Here is a 15,260-nt window from a genome sequence, read left to right as displayed (position 1 = left end):
CACGGCACTGGGACCGCCCCTTCCGGCCGCTAGCCGGGGCAGCCTCCTCCCCTCTTCCCTCCCCCACCCCTCCCCGTGTGAGTGTCTCCCTCTCCCTCTCGCTCCCTCTCTCTCTCCCTCTCTCTCTCTTTTGTGAGTTATAGCAACCGTTGCCTTGTGAATCAAGCGCCATAGTCACCGTAGTCCTGGCGACTGTTACCCATCAACAACAACTACTCCTCTCCTCCTCCTCCTCCTCTTCCTCCTCCTCCTCCTCCTCCCCACCACCACCATCTCCATCACCCACCAACAACACCACAATAATCCACAGCCAAGGTGAATATTCTTCGGTCTCTACATGTGTGTGGGAGCGTGTGGATGCGTGTGAACGCGTGTGTCCGTGCGTGTGTGTGTGTCCGTGTGTGCGAGCCGAGTGTGGCTGTGCGGGGGTCTCACTCCTGACACCGGGGCTGCAGCTGTGGCGCCGCTGCCGAGGGGTTCCGTCCCCCGGGCTTGTTTACAATGGACCGTGCGCGCTGCGGCTGGGTCGGGGGTGTGGGCGCAGCGCCGCCCGCCCGCCGGCCCCGGCCCTCCGCGGCCGCGCTTCAGGGATGGAGCGGGAGCTCGGGGGGCTGCGAGCCGAGCGGGAGACGGAGCCACAGTTTTGCGTTGCGGACGGTGGAGCGCTCCCTTAGGTCTGGGTCTGAGGAGGAGGGTCAGGTGAAGAGATAAGGTGGTTTTTTTTTTTTTTTTTTTTCTTTCTTTCTTTCTTTCTTTCAATTTTCTTCTTTTTCAAAGCTGCTTGGTTCCTGTTTCTTTCAAAACCGAAATAGACAAGAGTGTGCAAGGGGGGACCCACGAGGTGGTGTTTTGTTGTTGTTGTTCACTTGTGGGGCCTTGTTATGGGTTTTGTTATTTTTATCCTCGTACATCGGTGAACTTTTCCCACTGCCTCTTGCCTTCATTTTTATCCCTCTTTGCCTTGTGCTTAATGAGCTGCTCTTCTTTTACCATCATCAGCTGCATGGTTTTCTTTTTTCTCTTTTAAAACTGTGTTTTCTTTGTGCTGCAAACAATCTTAATATCCATTGAGCACTCTTCCCTCCCCCTCTTTCTTCTCCCCCCACACCCGTTGCACACACACTGAAACCAAGGGGCCTCTTCGCTGGGTTCTTTGCTGCATTGGGAAAGAGATCTTTTTTTAAAAAGTCTCTCTCCTCTCTCTTTCTCGGTGTGTGTGTGTGTGTGTGTGTGTGTGTGTGTGTGTGTGTGTGATTTAAACCGGATGCAGGGCATCTGTGATACTTGGGTTAGTAGTTATTGACAGTGCTTTATCCTTCGTGTGGAGATGGGAGGGGTACGAGTGAGGTTCCATTTCACTTTGATGAACCTCCTTCCCCACAGTGGAGTGTTAACAATTTTCATTGTGGTTATGAGACTCTGTGTGTGACAGACAGGGAAAGGACATAAGGAAGCTTTGTGAGAACTCAGTTTACAGTGTTATTTGTGACAGTTATGGTACTTTAAAGAGTTTTTTTTTTTAAATCTTCTCTGTTCCTTTTCCTTTGAGAGTTGAAATTGAAGTCAAGTTGTTCATAAAGAATGTATGAAGCTTCTCAACTTGAAACGTGTGTATATTTCACTTTCTTTGTGGTTGTTAAGATCTAGGCATATGTGTTCTTAACATAGTCTTTTAAATTTATTTTTTGGTTTTCTTTGGACAGTGACTTAAACCTGCTGAAAAGAGGGAACTCTTTCCTTTTTAGGTCTTTCCTTCAAAACTGTATTTTTCTCTGTAGATTTGAATACTTATCAGTCCTCAAGTTATAGGCTCTTAGAGGTAACCCAGTTTTACAGATCCTGTAAATTTGTTCATTTTTCAGTGTAATGTTTAATTAATTATCAGTAAAGAGTTTTGATAATGAATGTGTGCTAAAACAAATATAGTGTACTATTATATTCGCACAAATTGAAGTTTCCAGTTTGGAATTTTTAAATGCTTATTTAAATAGTCTTCTTTCTAACAGCAAACATATATTGATTTACCTGACAGAGCAGCCTGTGAATAATATGACAGTATTAATTATTCTTCAGAATGTCAGTAAATGAGCAGGTTGGGTAATTGTAATGCTATTAAGGCTAATATTTTGTAAAATAAGAGTTAGGTTTTAAAAATATCTTTTCTTTTTTAAAATCCATTTCCTTGTGATTGCTATTTTAAATGAGGGTGATGTTTGTTCTGAAAGAAATCTTTCTCAGAGCACTCAAATTTCTTTATATTTGCCCCCCGCCTCCCCAACCTGGGTTTCTTGCAAATCTCTAATACTAACCTGTATTTTTTTTTCTGTTCAGATGAGTGTCAAATGCCTGAACACTTTTGGATGGTGAAGTTCCTGGGTCCTATAAACTCTCTGAAGTTAATAGGAGTTTTGCTGTCTTGAGACAGTTTCAGACTTTATGCCATTTACATAATGCATTTTCAGTCGAGTAGCTTATATGCTATAATTTTATGGTTTAATATTTTTACTTGCAGTGTCCAAGAATTTTTTTCGGGCATTTCACTCATTACAACTATCTCAGGTTTTCTATAATTCAGATTTTCATTCACAAGGTGATTTGAGAGCAGAACTTAAAGTGAATTCTGTTATCTATTCATTTTTAAAAGCACATATGTGATATAAAAGTTGCTGCTAGACATGCTTTGGACTCAAGTGTGTCAACATTATTTATACGGATTAAGTAAATAATAGCCAGAAATACTAACAAATGATAAATTTAAAAATTTAACACACTGATAAATGCTTAGTAACAATTTTTTTCTGAGATATTTTTCCTAGGAGGGACTGTATTATGTATTTGTATTCTCTTGTGTTTGTTTTTAGACTAAAAAACGAACTCGGAAAAGTGTCCAAACTTTAAAACTAAAATTATGAAATAGGAGTTACTTGTAACTTGTTTTGAATTGCTGAATATCTGTGATTCACTGTATGTCATAATGCCTATCTCAGTCTTTTTATATTATTGTGCCTATGAATTGCATTAAATGGTATATAGGCATATTTATGTAGTACATTTAAATGTATAACAGTAAACTAAAATGCATTTCTAAAATGAGTCACTCCACAATATTTTCATTCTATGGGGTAGTTATGCCTAATTTAAAAAATAGTATATTATTCAAATAGTATTCAAATAGTCTTGTACTCTACTTAGGTACTCAAATAAAAGATTTATAGTTTATAAGTACTGAAATAAAAAATTTATAGTTTATAAATTTAATATACTTTGATGCTAAACAAAACAATTTAAAAATCAGAAACAAATTTAATAGTAAAAAAATTACCATTAAAAAATTAGCAATTAAAAATGAATTGTAAAATCAAGATAGATTTAATCTATTATTTAAAGGATGATATGTGTTACTTTTTGGTAACATGTTCCATTTTACTTGAGAAAGTTGATGTTTTATGTGCTTTCCTCTAAACTGTCAACTGAAGAAATCAGTAGGTGGAGTATGATCTTTGTGTCTCAGATTTTATAGTGTGTGTGTGTGTGTGTGTGTGTGTGTGTGTTTAAAAGAGAAGATATAGCATCAGATATATAGGAAGAGTTAAAAAAATTTTTTTTCTGAACAGTGTAGTTGGAATGTTACTTTGTTTTTTTTTTTGTATTTCTAGTGAGCCTGTGTTACTAGAAATGAGAATACCAAACAAGGAGGCTTTCAAATTACAAAAGCGTCTTGGAAGACATAAACCTTTAAATTATGAAAAGTCTGCTATTTTTTTTGCTTGCTTTGTTTTTAATGCTGAGCATTAGGCTAAAAATCCTCTACTTCTAGTTACTTTAAAAATAAACAGTTTCCCTAATGGAATCCTTTGCTTTTAACTCTTTGGTATGGCTTCCCAGTGGCTGCTGCAAAACAGATTTTAAATTCCTCTCTGTTCACAGGTGCATAGTGTTCCCATATTTTGGAAATCCAAGATTAAGCGTATTTAACTAAATCTAGCTTTGTTAGGGACAGATGGCTGCTTTAAACAGGTGTCACTTTCATTTCTAGTGCATTGTGTTGGGCCTTCCACCGGTTCACAAAAGGGCTGTCTAAAGCAGGTGGCATCCTTTGCTTTTGTCCTTAGTAAAATATACTTTTGGAGTTAATTATTTTCCTAGGAAGAGTTTTTTTTTTTTTTAAGTAAAGGTTTTGAACTATTCAAATTGATTCCTAATTTAATTAGCATAACTTTTATTTTTGAATATCATTCTAGTTTTGAGCTGTGTAAGTTGCAGATCCTTTCAGAAAACACTTCAAATTCTTTAAAGCAATGATAAATTTCCTTTGAATCCAGAAAAGTACTCAGGAGCACTTTACACAATTAGTCAATTTATCTGAAGCAAAAAGCCAAGGCAGATTTGAATAAAGTGAAATTTGGTTAACATGACAAGTTAACTTTGGCCATCCCATACTTGAACTTTTGGGGGGGGCAGCATTATTTTAATTTAAATGATAAATGTTGAGAACCAGTGTTGTTTTTGTTGGTTATTTTAAATATTTTCAAATGAAAACATTTTCCTTATCTACTTCAATTGTTACTATAAAGTTTTTAGTGCTGTTTTTAAGTGAAAATTGTTTTCAAGCATTAGTGTTTAAAAATATGTACTGGAGTAAATAGAAGAGTATCAAACTATTGATTTCTAAGGTTCATTTTTACTCGGATTCTATCCTTTTTAGGTGGAAATTTTATACATCTTACAACAGATGCACCAGAGGGTGCTGTGCTGTTTGCAACAAGAGATTATTATCACTAAGAATGTGAACTGATTAGAACTTTTATTTAAAGAAAAAAAATTTAATTACATATGCATTCAAGCATATAATAGCCTTATTTCTATGGAGTTTCAATTTAATATACTGTCTTAATTGGCAGCTTTTCATCAAAGCCTATCTTTCTGTGTACTAATATATATTAGCACAGCATAAAACAATATCAAGATAGATATCTTTGGCATAATCTGAATGTCAGCATTCGTCCTGTAGGCATATACATTTATCATCTTCTTATGCAGGTATTTTAATCTGTATCTAAAAAATTTAGTTTAACTTGAAAATCATACTGTTTTGGCAGTATGGCTTTGTACTCCATAAATTTGGCATTGTTGCACATATCAGTATATTGTATATACTTACAACATTTATATATGGCATAATTAGTGGTATGCTTTTTATGGTATAATCTAAAACTCTCTCAAAAGTATAAATGATAGTAATAGTTATCAGGCTAATTAAGTCAACAACAATAATAACAGAAATTGGAGAATTTGGTCCCCACTTCATGCTGTTAGAATAGTCTGGTTTGAATATTTAACTTGGCTTTATTAACTGAAAAGTTTTAGATTCTCCACTTTGCTCTGTGCCTTATACTTCTAAACTGGAAGTGATCGTATATTGCTTTCTGTATCTGAATATTTGTTCATGGAGTTTTTTTTTTTTAGGAGAACTATTGAATTCACTCTTTTGGGTTCTTCTTGCATCATTGACTTTACTTCCTCAGCAGTACATGTATACCCTAAAAGACAAATACTGAAGCAGTGGTAGTCAGTATCTGCCTCAAGTAAGCTTAGAAAGATATAGTTATATCAAATAAACTTTTTTTCCCTCTAGATAATGGATTTATGTATACTGTCGTCCCACATTTAAGTACAATCAGCAAAATATGATATTTTTTAAAAGTACCTTTATAAGACATGCCACAAAGAATCCAAAACATCAATAGAGAATAATAATATTTTTAAGTATTAGTCTTGCTAAAATAGGTTAGGCATTTTTCCTTAAAAATGTGATCCTACCAATTCATTAACATAAACTAATTTATGCCACTAAGAATTTAAAGTATATGACATTGTTTCAAAACCTTTATATTTGACATTTTATGTATCACATCAAACTACAAGATGTATTTAATGAAAATGTATGAGTTAAAAAATTGGAATGTATTTAGAGTATCAAATAGGTATGTGTTTTGTTTTTTAAATATATTGAGGATAAGTATATTGGTTAAAAACACAGGCTTTGGACTCAGATTTCAGATAATCTTATTAGCTATGGAACCTTGGACAGGTTGTTTAGCTTCATTTAGCCTCAGTTTTCTCATCTGAAAAATAGATCAGCCTTAATCTGCCTTATGGAGATTTGTGAAGAGTAAAGGAGCTAATGTAATGTGCTTTGCTCAGTATTTGACATGGAATACATGCTCAATACATGTTGGTTCTTAGGGAATACTGAGAAGATACCCAGTCTAATTTTTTTGCTATCTAAGAATCCTTTTTTGTTTGTTTGTGGTTTTTTTTGCGGTACGCGGGCCTCTCTCGCTGTTGTGGCCTCTCCAGTTGCGGAGCACAGGCTCCGGACGCGCAGGCTCAGCGGCCATGGCTCACGGGCCTAGCCGCACAGGCTCGGGACACACAGGCTCAGCGGCCATGGCCCACGGGCCTAGCGGCTCCGCGGCATGTGGGATCCTCCCAGACCTGGGCACGATCCCGTGTCCCCTGCATCGGCAGGCGGACTCTCAACCACTGCGCCACCAGGGAAGCCTTAAGAATCCTTTTAATACACTTCTGACCATCTACTTCCCAGTGGGTCCTAAGTTTTGAAAGATTTTGCCCACTGATCTACATTCATTAAATAATTATTCCGTCTTCCACCCTTTAAAAAATAAAAGACATGAAGCTATCAACTGTAGGTTGGGATTATCATTTGATAACCAGTCTTGTTATTACACTGAATTAATAGGGTGCTAGCCCAAAGTTGTGTTTTAGTTTTACTTTGCAACCTTATTGTAACGGATTCTTTTTATGTTTGCATAACTCTCCTGGTCTAGGGATCTCAGACTGAGAATTAATGATGTAACATTTCATAAACTCTTAACACTTCCCATTGTCCATTTCATTGTCCAATTGATTTTTTCCTTTTCACATCTATTATACATGAATTCATTTGAAAACATTTTGAGCCCTATTTATAAACTTTTTACAAAATCCAGTCATTAATATATAATAATGACAATAGTTGTATAAAGGTGAGATCATCAAGGAATTATTCCAATTTATATGCACTGCTTAGAATCGTTATTTTACTAACAGTAGAAAAATGTGAGGTCACCATTTGTTTACCTGTAGTAATAAGTAATTTTAGAAGAATTTGCCAACCCCAATCTTGAGGTATAAAGTAACCTCAAGAATGTTATTCAGTAAAACATATAATATGAAATAATAGTGGAAAAATAACGCCTTTGGTTCCCTTTGTTAGGGCATTAAAGATGTTGAAAGAATCATTTTAGTTGACTGCTGTATCTAAAGTTACTATTCAGTAATTTGCTGTATTTCTATTTGTCTAAGCATTTTGACTAAGAATGAAATGTTTTTCTCATTTTACAGTGATCTAAATAGCCCGATCTTTCTCAAAGTGGAAATGTGGTTTATACATTACAATTGAAAATTTATCTGATACCGTGTGTCATCTTTTTTGCTGAAGCATTGTGTATTGTACAGGCTTTTTGCTTGTCTCCCTCATCTTACCTGCTCCCATCCTCCTACTCCTGTTAAATGTTCAATTAATTATATGATTCCTTTTACATTATTTTTATAGATAATTAGTCCCAACATAAAAAGTATGCAGACTCTCAGCTCAGCCATCTCCTCTGCTTCCGTTCTCCAGTGAATCTGACACACGTTTTAAAGGGAACTTTTGGAAAAAGGCTAGGAAATGTGACTTATTAGGTGGTAAGGTTATATATCATTCTTAACCGTTTTTAATCATCCATTATCTTCTTACAATTTCTATCCATCTGACTGCCCTCATGAACAAATACGTATCCTTCTTCCACTAATGATGTAACCTGAGCATAATTATGCTCCACGAGTTTCCCTTCCTACTCCCGGCTATGTATTGGCCTCTGGCTGAGCACTTTAGGTTAAATCTCTTGTCTAGTCCCAAAATATTGTGTTTGTGCAGTTACTTGTGCCTGCCCATTGCTGACTTTTAACTCCTGGATTCTTCTTTCTCACTACTTTTATTAGAAGCTGTAATACCCAGTCAGTATTGCTTGCCTTTACTTTACAGTGCCTGGTCAAGATTACGAGAGGTCTTCCTGTTTAGGCAAAAATGGGCAAGGGATAATAGGAGCTGAGCCCAGGAAAGCTAAGAGTGAGGCAGCTGGCCTGAAAATGAAAGTACATTAGTTGCTGAGAGGAGACCTAAATTGAGAGGTGATGTGGAAGGAGAAAAGAGAGAGGGTGACTGGGCTAAGAAATAAAGGTCTTCACAAGTGCCAGCCAAAGAAGAGTAAAGAGGAGAAAAAAAGCTTCTGTTCTGGTACTCAGTCTGCCACTAAGTGAAAAACCTTAAGCTAGTCACTTAAACCTCCTAGGTCTCAGTTTCTCCATTTGTAAAATGAAGCAGTAGTGCTATGTGATCGCTGAAGCCCTTTCCAGCACTAATAGTCTATGATTCCATGGTGAGATTGGTGTGGAAAAAGGGAAACATGCCAATAACATGGAGCCTGGAATTGGTGTTTCCTTCACTGATGGCATTTTGCTTGCCTATTGTTTCTTCTGATAAGAACAACAAAGAAAGAAAACCCAGAGCCTGGGTCTAGCATAATGGCCATACCTATGTCACAGTCTCAGAAGCTTCCACCATTTCAGTGGCCCCTGTAGGGAGCTATGGCCAAGTGCCCTGATGTTCTCACCCACAGAGGAATTAGCTGAGTCTCACAGCTTGAGCTCCTGCTGCGCCAGCTCCTCTATGTCTGTGTGCCAGACAAGTGTCTGACAGTTGGGGCTCCTGCCTGTTGCTCCCCAGTGAGGTATTTAAAACAGGACGTAATTTCCCAAGTATGTGGATAGGCAAATTAACAGAGAAAGCGGGGTGGGGTGGTGAGGAACCCAAGCCTCTGCGAGCTCCTCTCTCTCTCTCTCTCTGTCATTAGAAGCAAGAAAAATTAATTTCTGTTGATCTCATTTTTAAACATTTCTTCCCCAGTTATTAAAGCCTTGACTTTTTTCTTCCCTTCATGCTATTCAGCTAGTTTTGAAAAGAGTTAAAATCCTGTCAAGGAGTCGGGCAGATTCTGAGGGCTTTTGGACTACTTTGGGGCCCTGCTGTGGGGAGCATTGCCATCTTCCACACTAGTATTCTTTTGTAGTTTTCCATTGGCAATAATTGCTGCTTTTCATTTTTCTGAATATTGTTTATACTTGGATAGCATTTTTAAAATTTAGGTTTGGTGGCAGAAAAATTGTGTCTTTTGGTCAAGAGGTATGCATTTTCATAACTTAAAAAAATTTTATTGGAGTATAGTTGATTTACAATGATGTGTTACTTTCAGGTATACTGTAGGGTGAATCAGTTATACATATATCCACTCTTTTTTTAGATTCTTTTCCCATATAGATCATTACAGAATATTGAGTGGAGTTCCCTGTGCTATACAGTAGGTCGTTATTAGTTATCTGTTTTATATATAGTAGTGTGTATGTCAATCCCTTCTTTTCCCCACTGGTAACCATAAGTTTCTCTTCTACATTGGTGGCTCTATTTCTGTTTTGTAAATGAGTTCATTTGTACCATTGTTTTTAGATTCCACATATAAGCAATATCTTGTGGTATTTGTCTTTCTCTGTCTGACTTATTTTGCTCAGTACTTTAATGTTAATTTGACAAGTGCACTTACAAGATTTTAGAGGATTGCATGCTGTGAAAGGAAGTATTTTTGCGTTAGTTCAAGATAAGTCTTATGTTCTGCTCTATCTCACCTCACCTCTTTTACCAGTTTAATAAGGAGTGTATGAGAGATTAATTGTAATTGTTGCTTTTAAAATTATTTTAGAATGCTATTTTTATTGATATAATCGTATTCAAGTTTCTGAACTACAGATCTGAATGATTGATGGCTTTATACATTTCAGTATAAAACTATCATCCTTAAAAATGCATCTGGCCCTCTTCAGTCTCAATCAGCATAGTTTATCTTAATGTGCAAAACCATTTTAGAAACCCTTTGCTAGTCACTTAAATTTCTCTCTTCCATGCTTTAGTTTTGGGGGTGGTGAGGGAGGGTTGCTGGAGGAGGGGCAGGAAGAGGGAGATACATTTAGAAATCATATCCTGTTTCCATTGTTGAATACTTGTGCATTGCATACTCTATCCAGTTTGTTTTCCTGGACTGTGAAGTTTTGGTGGAAATAGAGGTTGGGGTGGGGATTGCAGGGCATAGGGAGGGGAGAAACAGAAATGACTCAGGTGATCCAGTATGTCTTCCAGATCTATTTCCTTTTCCTGTTGTAGTATTATGCAGAGTACACACACTTTTGTGAGGATAGGCATTTTATTACTTCTTATTTGTCTGTGATTCCTTTTTTCCTAAAGAGTGACTGTATCTGTATATGTCTATCCCTTAGTATATTGGTGTACAATAATATCTTTCTCTTTTAAAGAGCCTATATTGTGATTTAGTCATGCTCAGATTTAGAAAGGTAGAAGACAGTAGTGAGAAAATCTAGTTTGTGTGCTAGATAACAGAAATGATGCTTTAAATCCACTTCTCTACATTTTGCTTTGGGTGGATTGTTTTGTGGATATATTTTTTGCAATAGAACTTAGGTTTTTCCCCTATTCCTATTGAGGCTGACATTTTAAAGAACCAAAGGGTGTAATCTGTCACATCAGGCTTTCACTGATTGACATCTGGTTATTTCTGATGACAATCTTGGAGATGAGTTTTAATGAAGTGTCAGCATAAGGGTCATTAAAAAAAAACACATGAAAAGATATTATATTAGTGATCTGAAAATCACTTTTACCATCTTAACTAAATGCATATTTTGATGTACCACGATGAAAGCCCAGCATGAAATATTGATATACAGGCACCAGATAAAGTTAGGTTCTTTGTTTCGATCATGTAACATAATCACATTGCATGCTTCTAAAGGACATTTCAAAACATGTTTTGTTTAAAAAGTCACTTTATATTTTTAGAGTGTACTTATATTAAGAAAAATGGATTTTATCTTATATATAGTGTTTTGTGTATATGTGTGTGTTTGTGCATAGACCTTTAGAAAGTCATTTTAATTGGTACTTCAGAACTTCTGTCAACACTCCTTTTGCTCACTGGTTTCCGCATTCTACCTATCTAGGAACTACTCCAGTGCTCTTTTGTTGAGGCAAAGAAAATTAGGGGAAATGTTTGACTTAAGTTCTTTGAATGACCTTCCTGTGATTTGGGGAACGATTTTTAATGGTGCCTCACATTATACGGTGATATTTAGAGGCTACCTTTAGTTAACAAAGGCCATGAATGCTGAAATTGAATTAAGTTATTAAAGGCAAAAATTGTAATTCTGATTATAGTAGGTTAAGATATTGTGCTGCTGGATCAACATTTGATCTATGCTTTTATTTTTAGAAGTCTGCCGAGTTTTGAAATTTAAAACCTTTTAAATAATGTTGAATGAGTGGAACTGTATAATAGATGTGGATTTATATTTCACCAGAGGTTTGAGAGCCATATGGTTTGGAAGTAAGTGGGTTTTATCTTTGAAATTGGGAGGTGATGTATTTTAATATTTTGATTGGGTTAGATTTACCTGAGTGTTTACTGGTCTTGTTAGAAATGCCAGTGACCATGGAATGAGATGAAAATCAAAGTCATTTGTGGGAGGAGGTCATTATAGTGATCCTGATATGTCACTCACCTGCAGTCATGCTGTCCTTGATAAACTTTAAAATAAAGGCATCTTTCTTGGATAATATAAACCTCGCTATGATATTGCATTTTTGTTAATTTACACAGCTGTCTGGAATTTCCTAAATCCTGTAGCACAGTCTTGTGTAATGCATTGTCCGTGAGCTTTGGAAGCTCCAGCTTACCCTTTGGTTTACAAACCTTAGAAAGAATGCTAATAGATGACACCGCATGCCTAGAACAACACCTTAATCTGAAGGAATGGGGTAAGATGAGGGTAAGCTGGGGCAGGATCATATAGTTGGAAAAATTAGAGTACGAATAATGGTTAGTACAGTATAGAGAAAAAGAAGGGTGATGTTAGGGTCTACATAAGAAATTAATTTTGCCATATTAAGCATACTTAGTAATATTACCACTACAATTAATAACATTATTTCTAATATTCAAAAACGTTCTAGCAGAGGCATAAGAAATAATTGGATATGTTAGTCTATAAGCTTGTAGTATTACATCATTGTTTTTTTTTTTGTGGTACGCGGGCCTCTCACTGTCGTGGCCTCTCCCGTTGTGGAGCACAGGCTCCGGACGCGCGGGCTCAGCGGCCATGGCTCACGGGCCCAGCCGCTCTGCGGCATGTGGGATCTTCCCGGACCGGGGCATGAACCCGTGTCCCCTGCATCGGCAGGCAGACTCTCAACCACTGCGCCACCAGGGAAGGCCTACATCATTGTTCTTTAGCTTTACTTTTGAATGAGGAATTAAAGGATTTATATCAATGTGTATTTAGTGCCAGTACTATTTTGGTTAATTTAGGAATCCTGAAATGGCTCAGCTTTCTATTGGGTGTTAAGGACTATTTTGAAAGAAAAGAGAGAAATTAGGTATTTGATACGAAATTATATATTCTCAGCTATGTGGACGTATTTTTTAAGATTTCAAATTTTAGAAGGCAGAAATGATGGAGATGATATTTAGGAATCAAGGGTAAAAACAAAGGATAGGAAGAGACCTTGAAAATGCAGTTAGATGAAATTAGAAAATTTTGAAATAAAGATTAAAAATTAGGTGAGATGGATAAATCAGAGTATGAATGGTGAGAAAATTTGTTGGGTGAATAATCATTTACTTTTTTGCCTTGATTTTAACGAATAGGGGAAGAGGAGAAACAGATTATACTTAAGTTTCTTATGGACACTACATTACTTTTTTTGTCTGAAATATTTACAGTAAAGCTCTGGGACCTTTGACTATTATTGTATGGGATTTCACTATTAATGTTGTATATAGAAAAGAATTAAACTGAGATGTTGTATCAGAGTTTTCTTGTAATTATTTTATTGTTACAAAGTTATATATTAGTATAGAAAGTTAATATATTCAATTAGAGTATCTGATTAGCTTATCTGATATCTAAAGCAGTTTACATATGGGAAGCCAATATATAGTGAAAAACTGTGTACCATAAATGTATATATTCTTAAAACTTTCTTTTTTTAAAACTTTTAAAACTAACAGTGAAGAGTATAGAATAGTATAGTGAACCCTTATGTGTCCATCACACAGACCTAAGGATTATTACGTTCTGTTGTTCTTAAAGCTATATAATTTGAAATAATTAGTTTATTGAAATAAACTTGAATCCTATTTTGTTCTACATTGTCCTGAAAAAATTTAAGTCTAATGTTAAGAACAGACTCAATGTAGCCTTGAAACAGTGCTTACATTATATGTAAAACAAAGTATTTAAGAGTGGTTGATCTTCTTGTTGTTTCTTCTCAGCACAGCATTTGTAAATCAGGAAGTTTGTTCTCATTTGTTGGTCAAGTCTTTTGTTTAGTAATTCCAGGGTCTTCTACTTGAAATCTGACCTATCATTAAAAGAGGGATCAAGCACAAGGGCTGCAGCCCTTGTTTGCAGGATGCAGGAAAACAACTGTCTTGATATATACCTCCCAGAGGTGAAAGGGATTAATATTTTGTACATCATTCTTTTAATTTGTTTGTGGGTAGATTATATTGCTCTACTTATTCTGTATTGGAGTAACTCCCCAATAGCAAACAACTTAATGTTCTAATTTGGAAGAACACCATGTGAAGGAAAGCTTTATCAAAGGATTGACTTGTATTTTAGAACCTGACCCTGTTTGCATGGCAGCTATGCTTTTGAGTCTGAAGCTGGAGCTGGAGCCTCAAGCCACCTATAGTGAGTGTCTTCTTTCCTTAGGGACCCAACTTCAGCCTTTATCCCTGTTTGTACTTAACTATTCTACGGCCATATTTTTCTGCCCCTTTACTATATCTGATCTGCACAGCTGACCAAAAGGGGTAGCCAGGATGCTGGAGTAGAGATTAAAGAGGTAAAAAGGTCTGTTGCTAGAGTTAAACATGCTTCCAAATGGCGCAAATATATAGATTCCAGTAGAGACATAATTAGGACGTTTTATTTTAGAAACAGAATTTTTAAGTTGGAACAGACTTTGGAGGTTATCTCGTTTAACTCCCCCAACCCCCATTTATGTGAAAGAAAACGGAGGTTAAGTGACTTGGACATACAGCATTTATCAGAGCTGGGGTTGTTGAGCCCTAGGCTCCTCACTCCTCGACCAGTGTTCTTACGGTATATATCATAGCTGGTGAAAACCTTTGCTTAAAGGCGGACAGTGCAAATGTGCTGCCGTAAGTATTCACTCTACTTGCTTATTTTATCTAGAGTTTGAGCTCCATATTTTTCCTAGAAAAAGTAAAGTTTTATGATTCTGTATTCAATATTTGAATAAATATCTTAATTTTTATCATCTTTCAACTATAATTTTTGTATATAGGTCATTATTTAATTGCTTTATTTTAAAATGATATAGAAATGCAATTAAAATTTTTTTTCCAAAATTTTAAATAGGCTGTACATTAAGGGGAAGTACCATACTTGCTTGTTTTTTTTTTTAAAAAAGAAAATAGTAGATTTGTAACCCCTATCGTTCGTATTTCCCCTTGCTGGGTGTTAGTGATAATATGTCATAATTTGCTGAGGGTAAAGACGATTCTAATCATTCTAAAGATTGTTGTAAAAATTCATTGAATTTTTAATTATAAAAATTGAAATATTTGTTCCTGTAGGTCACTCTCTTGAGGAGCAAAAGTAAAATTACTGGCAGCTGATATTGGTCATACAAGCTGAGACTTGCCTGGCTGGGATTTAAAGGTGCTGCAGCACTCTTAAGTAAGAGAACCAACGAATGAGAATGTGAAGGGACTGCCCTTTATTCCATAGCAACCAGAAGCAATACCAGTAGTCATGCTATTATATGACTTCTTATTTTCTTAATCTGAGTTTTTGGAAGGATATATTGTTTACTGATTAATAGTATGAGACTGTGGCAGGAATAAGTAATTACGAAGATTTTGTCTTATTTTTCTCTGTGTGTGTGTGTTAGAATTGGAAGTAAACCTATGAGGTCAGGTTTGAACTTAGTTTCGGTATCCTGTTTTGTGATAAAGATGACCTTTATCATTTGAGCACTAACCCTGTTGATTATTTGA

The 15,260-nt window shown here is 36.1% G+C and overlaps 1 protein-coding gene across 31 annotated transcripts in view; it reads left to right on the top strand.

The window, feature by feature from the left end:
- Nucleotides 1-15,260, top strand: part of RFX3 (regulatory factor X3) — a 299,451-nt gene that overhangs the window by 2,212 nt on the left and 281,979 nt on the right. For 11 of the 31 annotated variants that reach the window (XM_028493918.1, XM_028493927.1, XM_028493919.1 and 8 more), the window contains exon 1: nt 272-315. The exons of 1 other annotated variant lie outside the window; for it this stretch is intronic. Coding sequence is in view for 6 of the 30 variants with exons in the window: in XM_028493915.1 (XP_028349716.1) it covers nt 13,872-13,926 (55 nt within the window). In the remaining 24 variants the exon portion in view is untranslated. Of the gene's footprint in view, nt 1-162; nt 316-1,435; nt 1,459-1,549; nt 1,608-13,854; nt 13,927-14,889; nt 14,941-15,260 lie in introns of those variants that run through there. 19 more of the 31 variants (XM_028493915.1, XM_055087178.1, XM_055087175.1 and 16 more) reach the window with 12 other exon arrangements.

This window comes from Physeter macrocephalus, chromosome 9, assembly GCF_002837175.3.
Source record: "Physeter macrocephalus isolate SW-GA chromosome 9, ASM283717v5, whole genome shotgun sequence".
In the NCBI taxonomy this organism is placed as follows: Eukaryota; Metazoa; Chordata; class Mammalia; order Artiodactyla; family Physeteridae; genus Physeter; species Physeter macrocephalus.
This window is presented reverse-complemented; position numbering and strand designations above follow the sequence as displayed.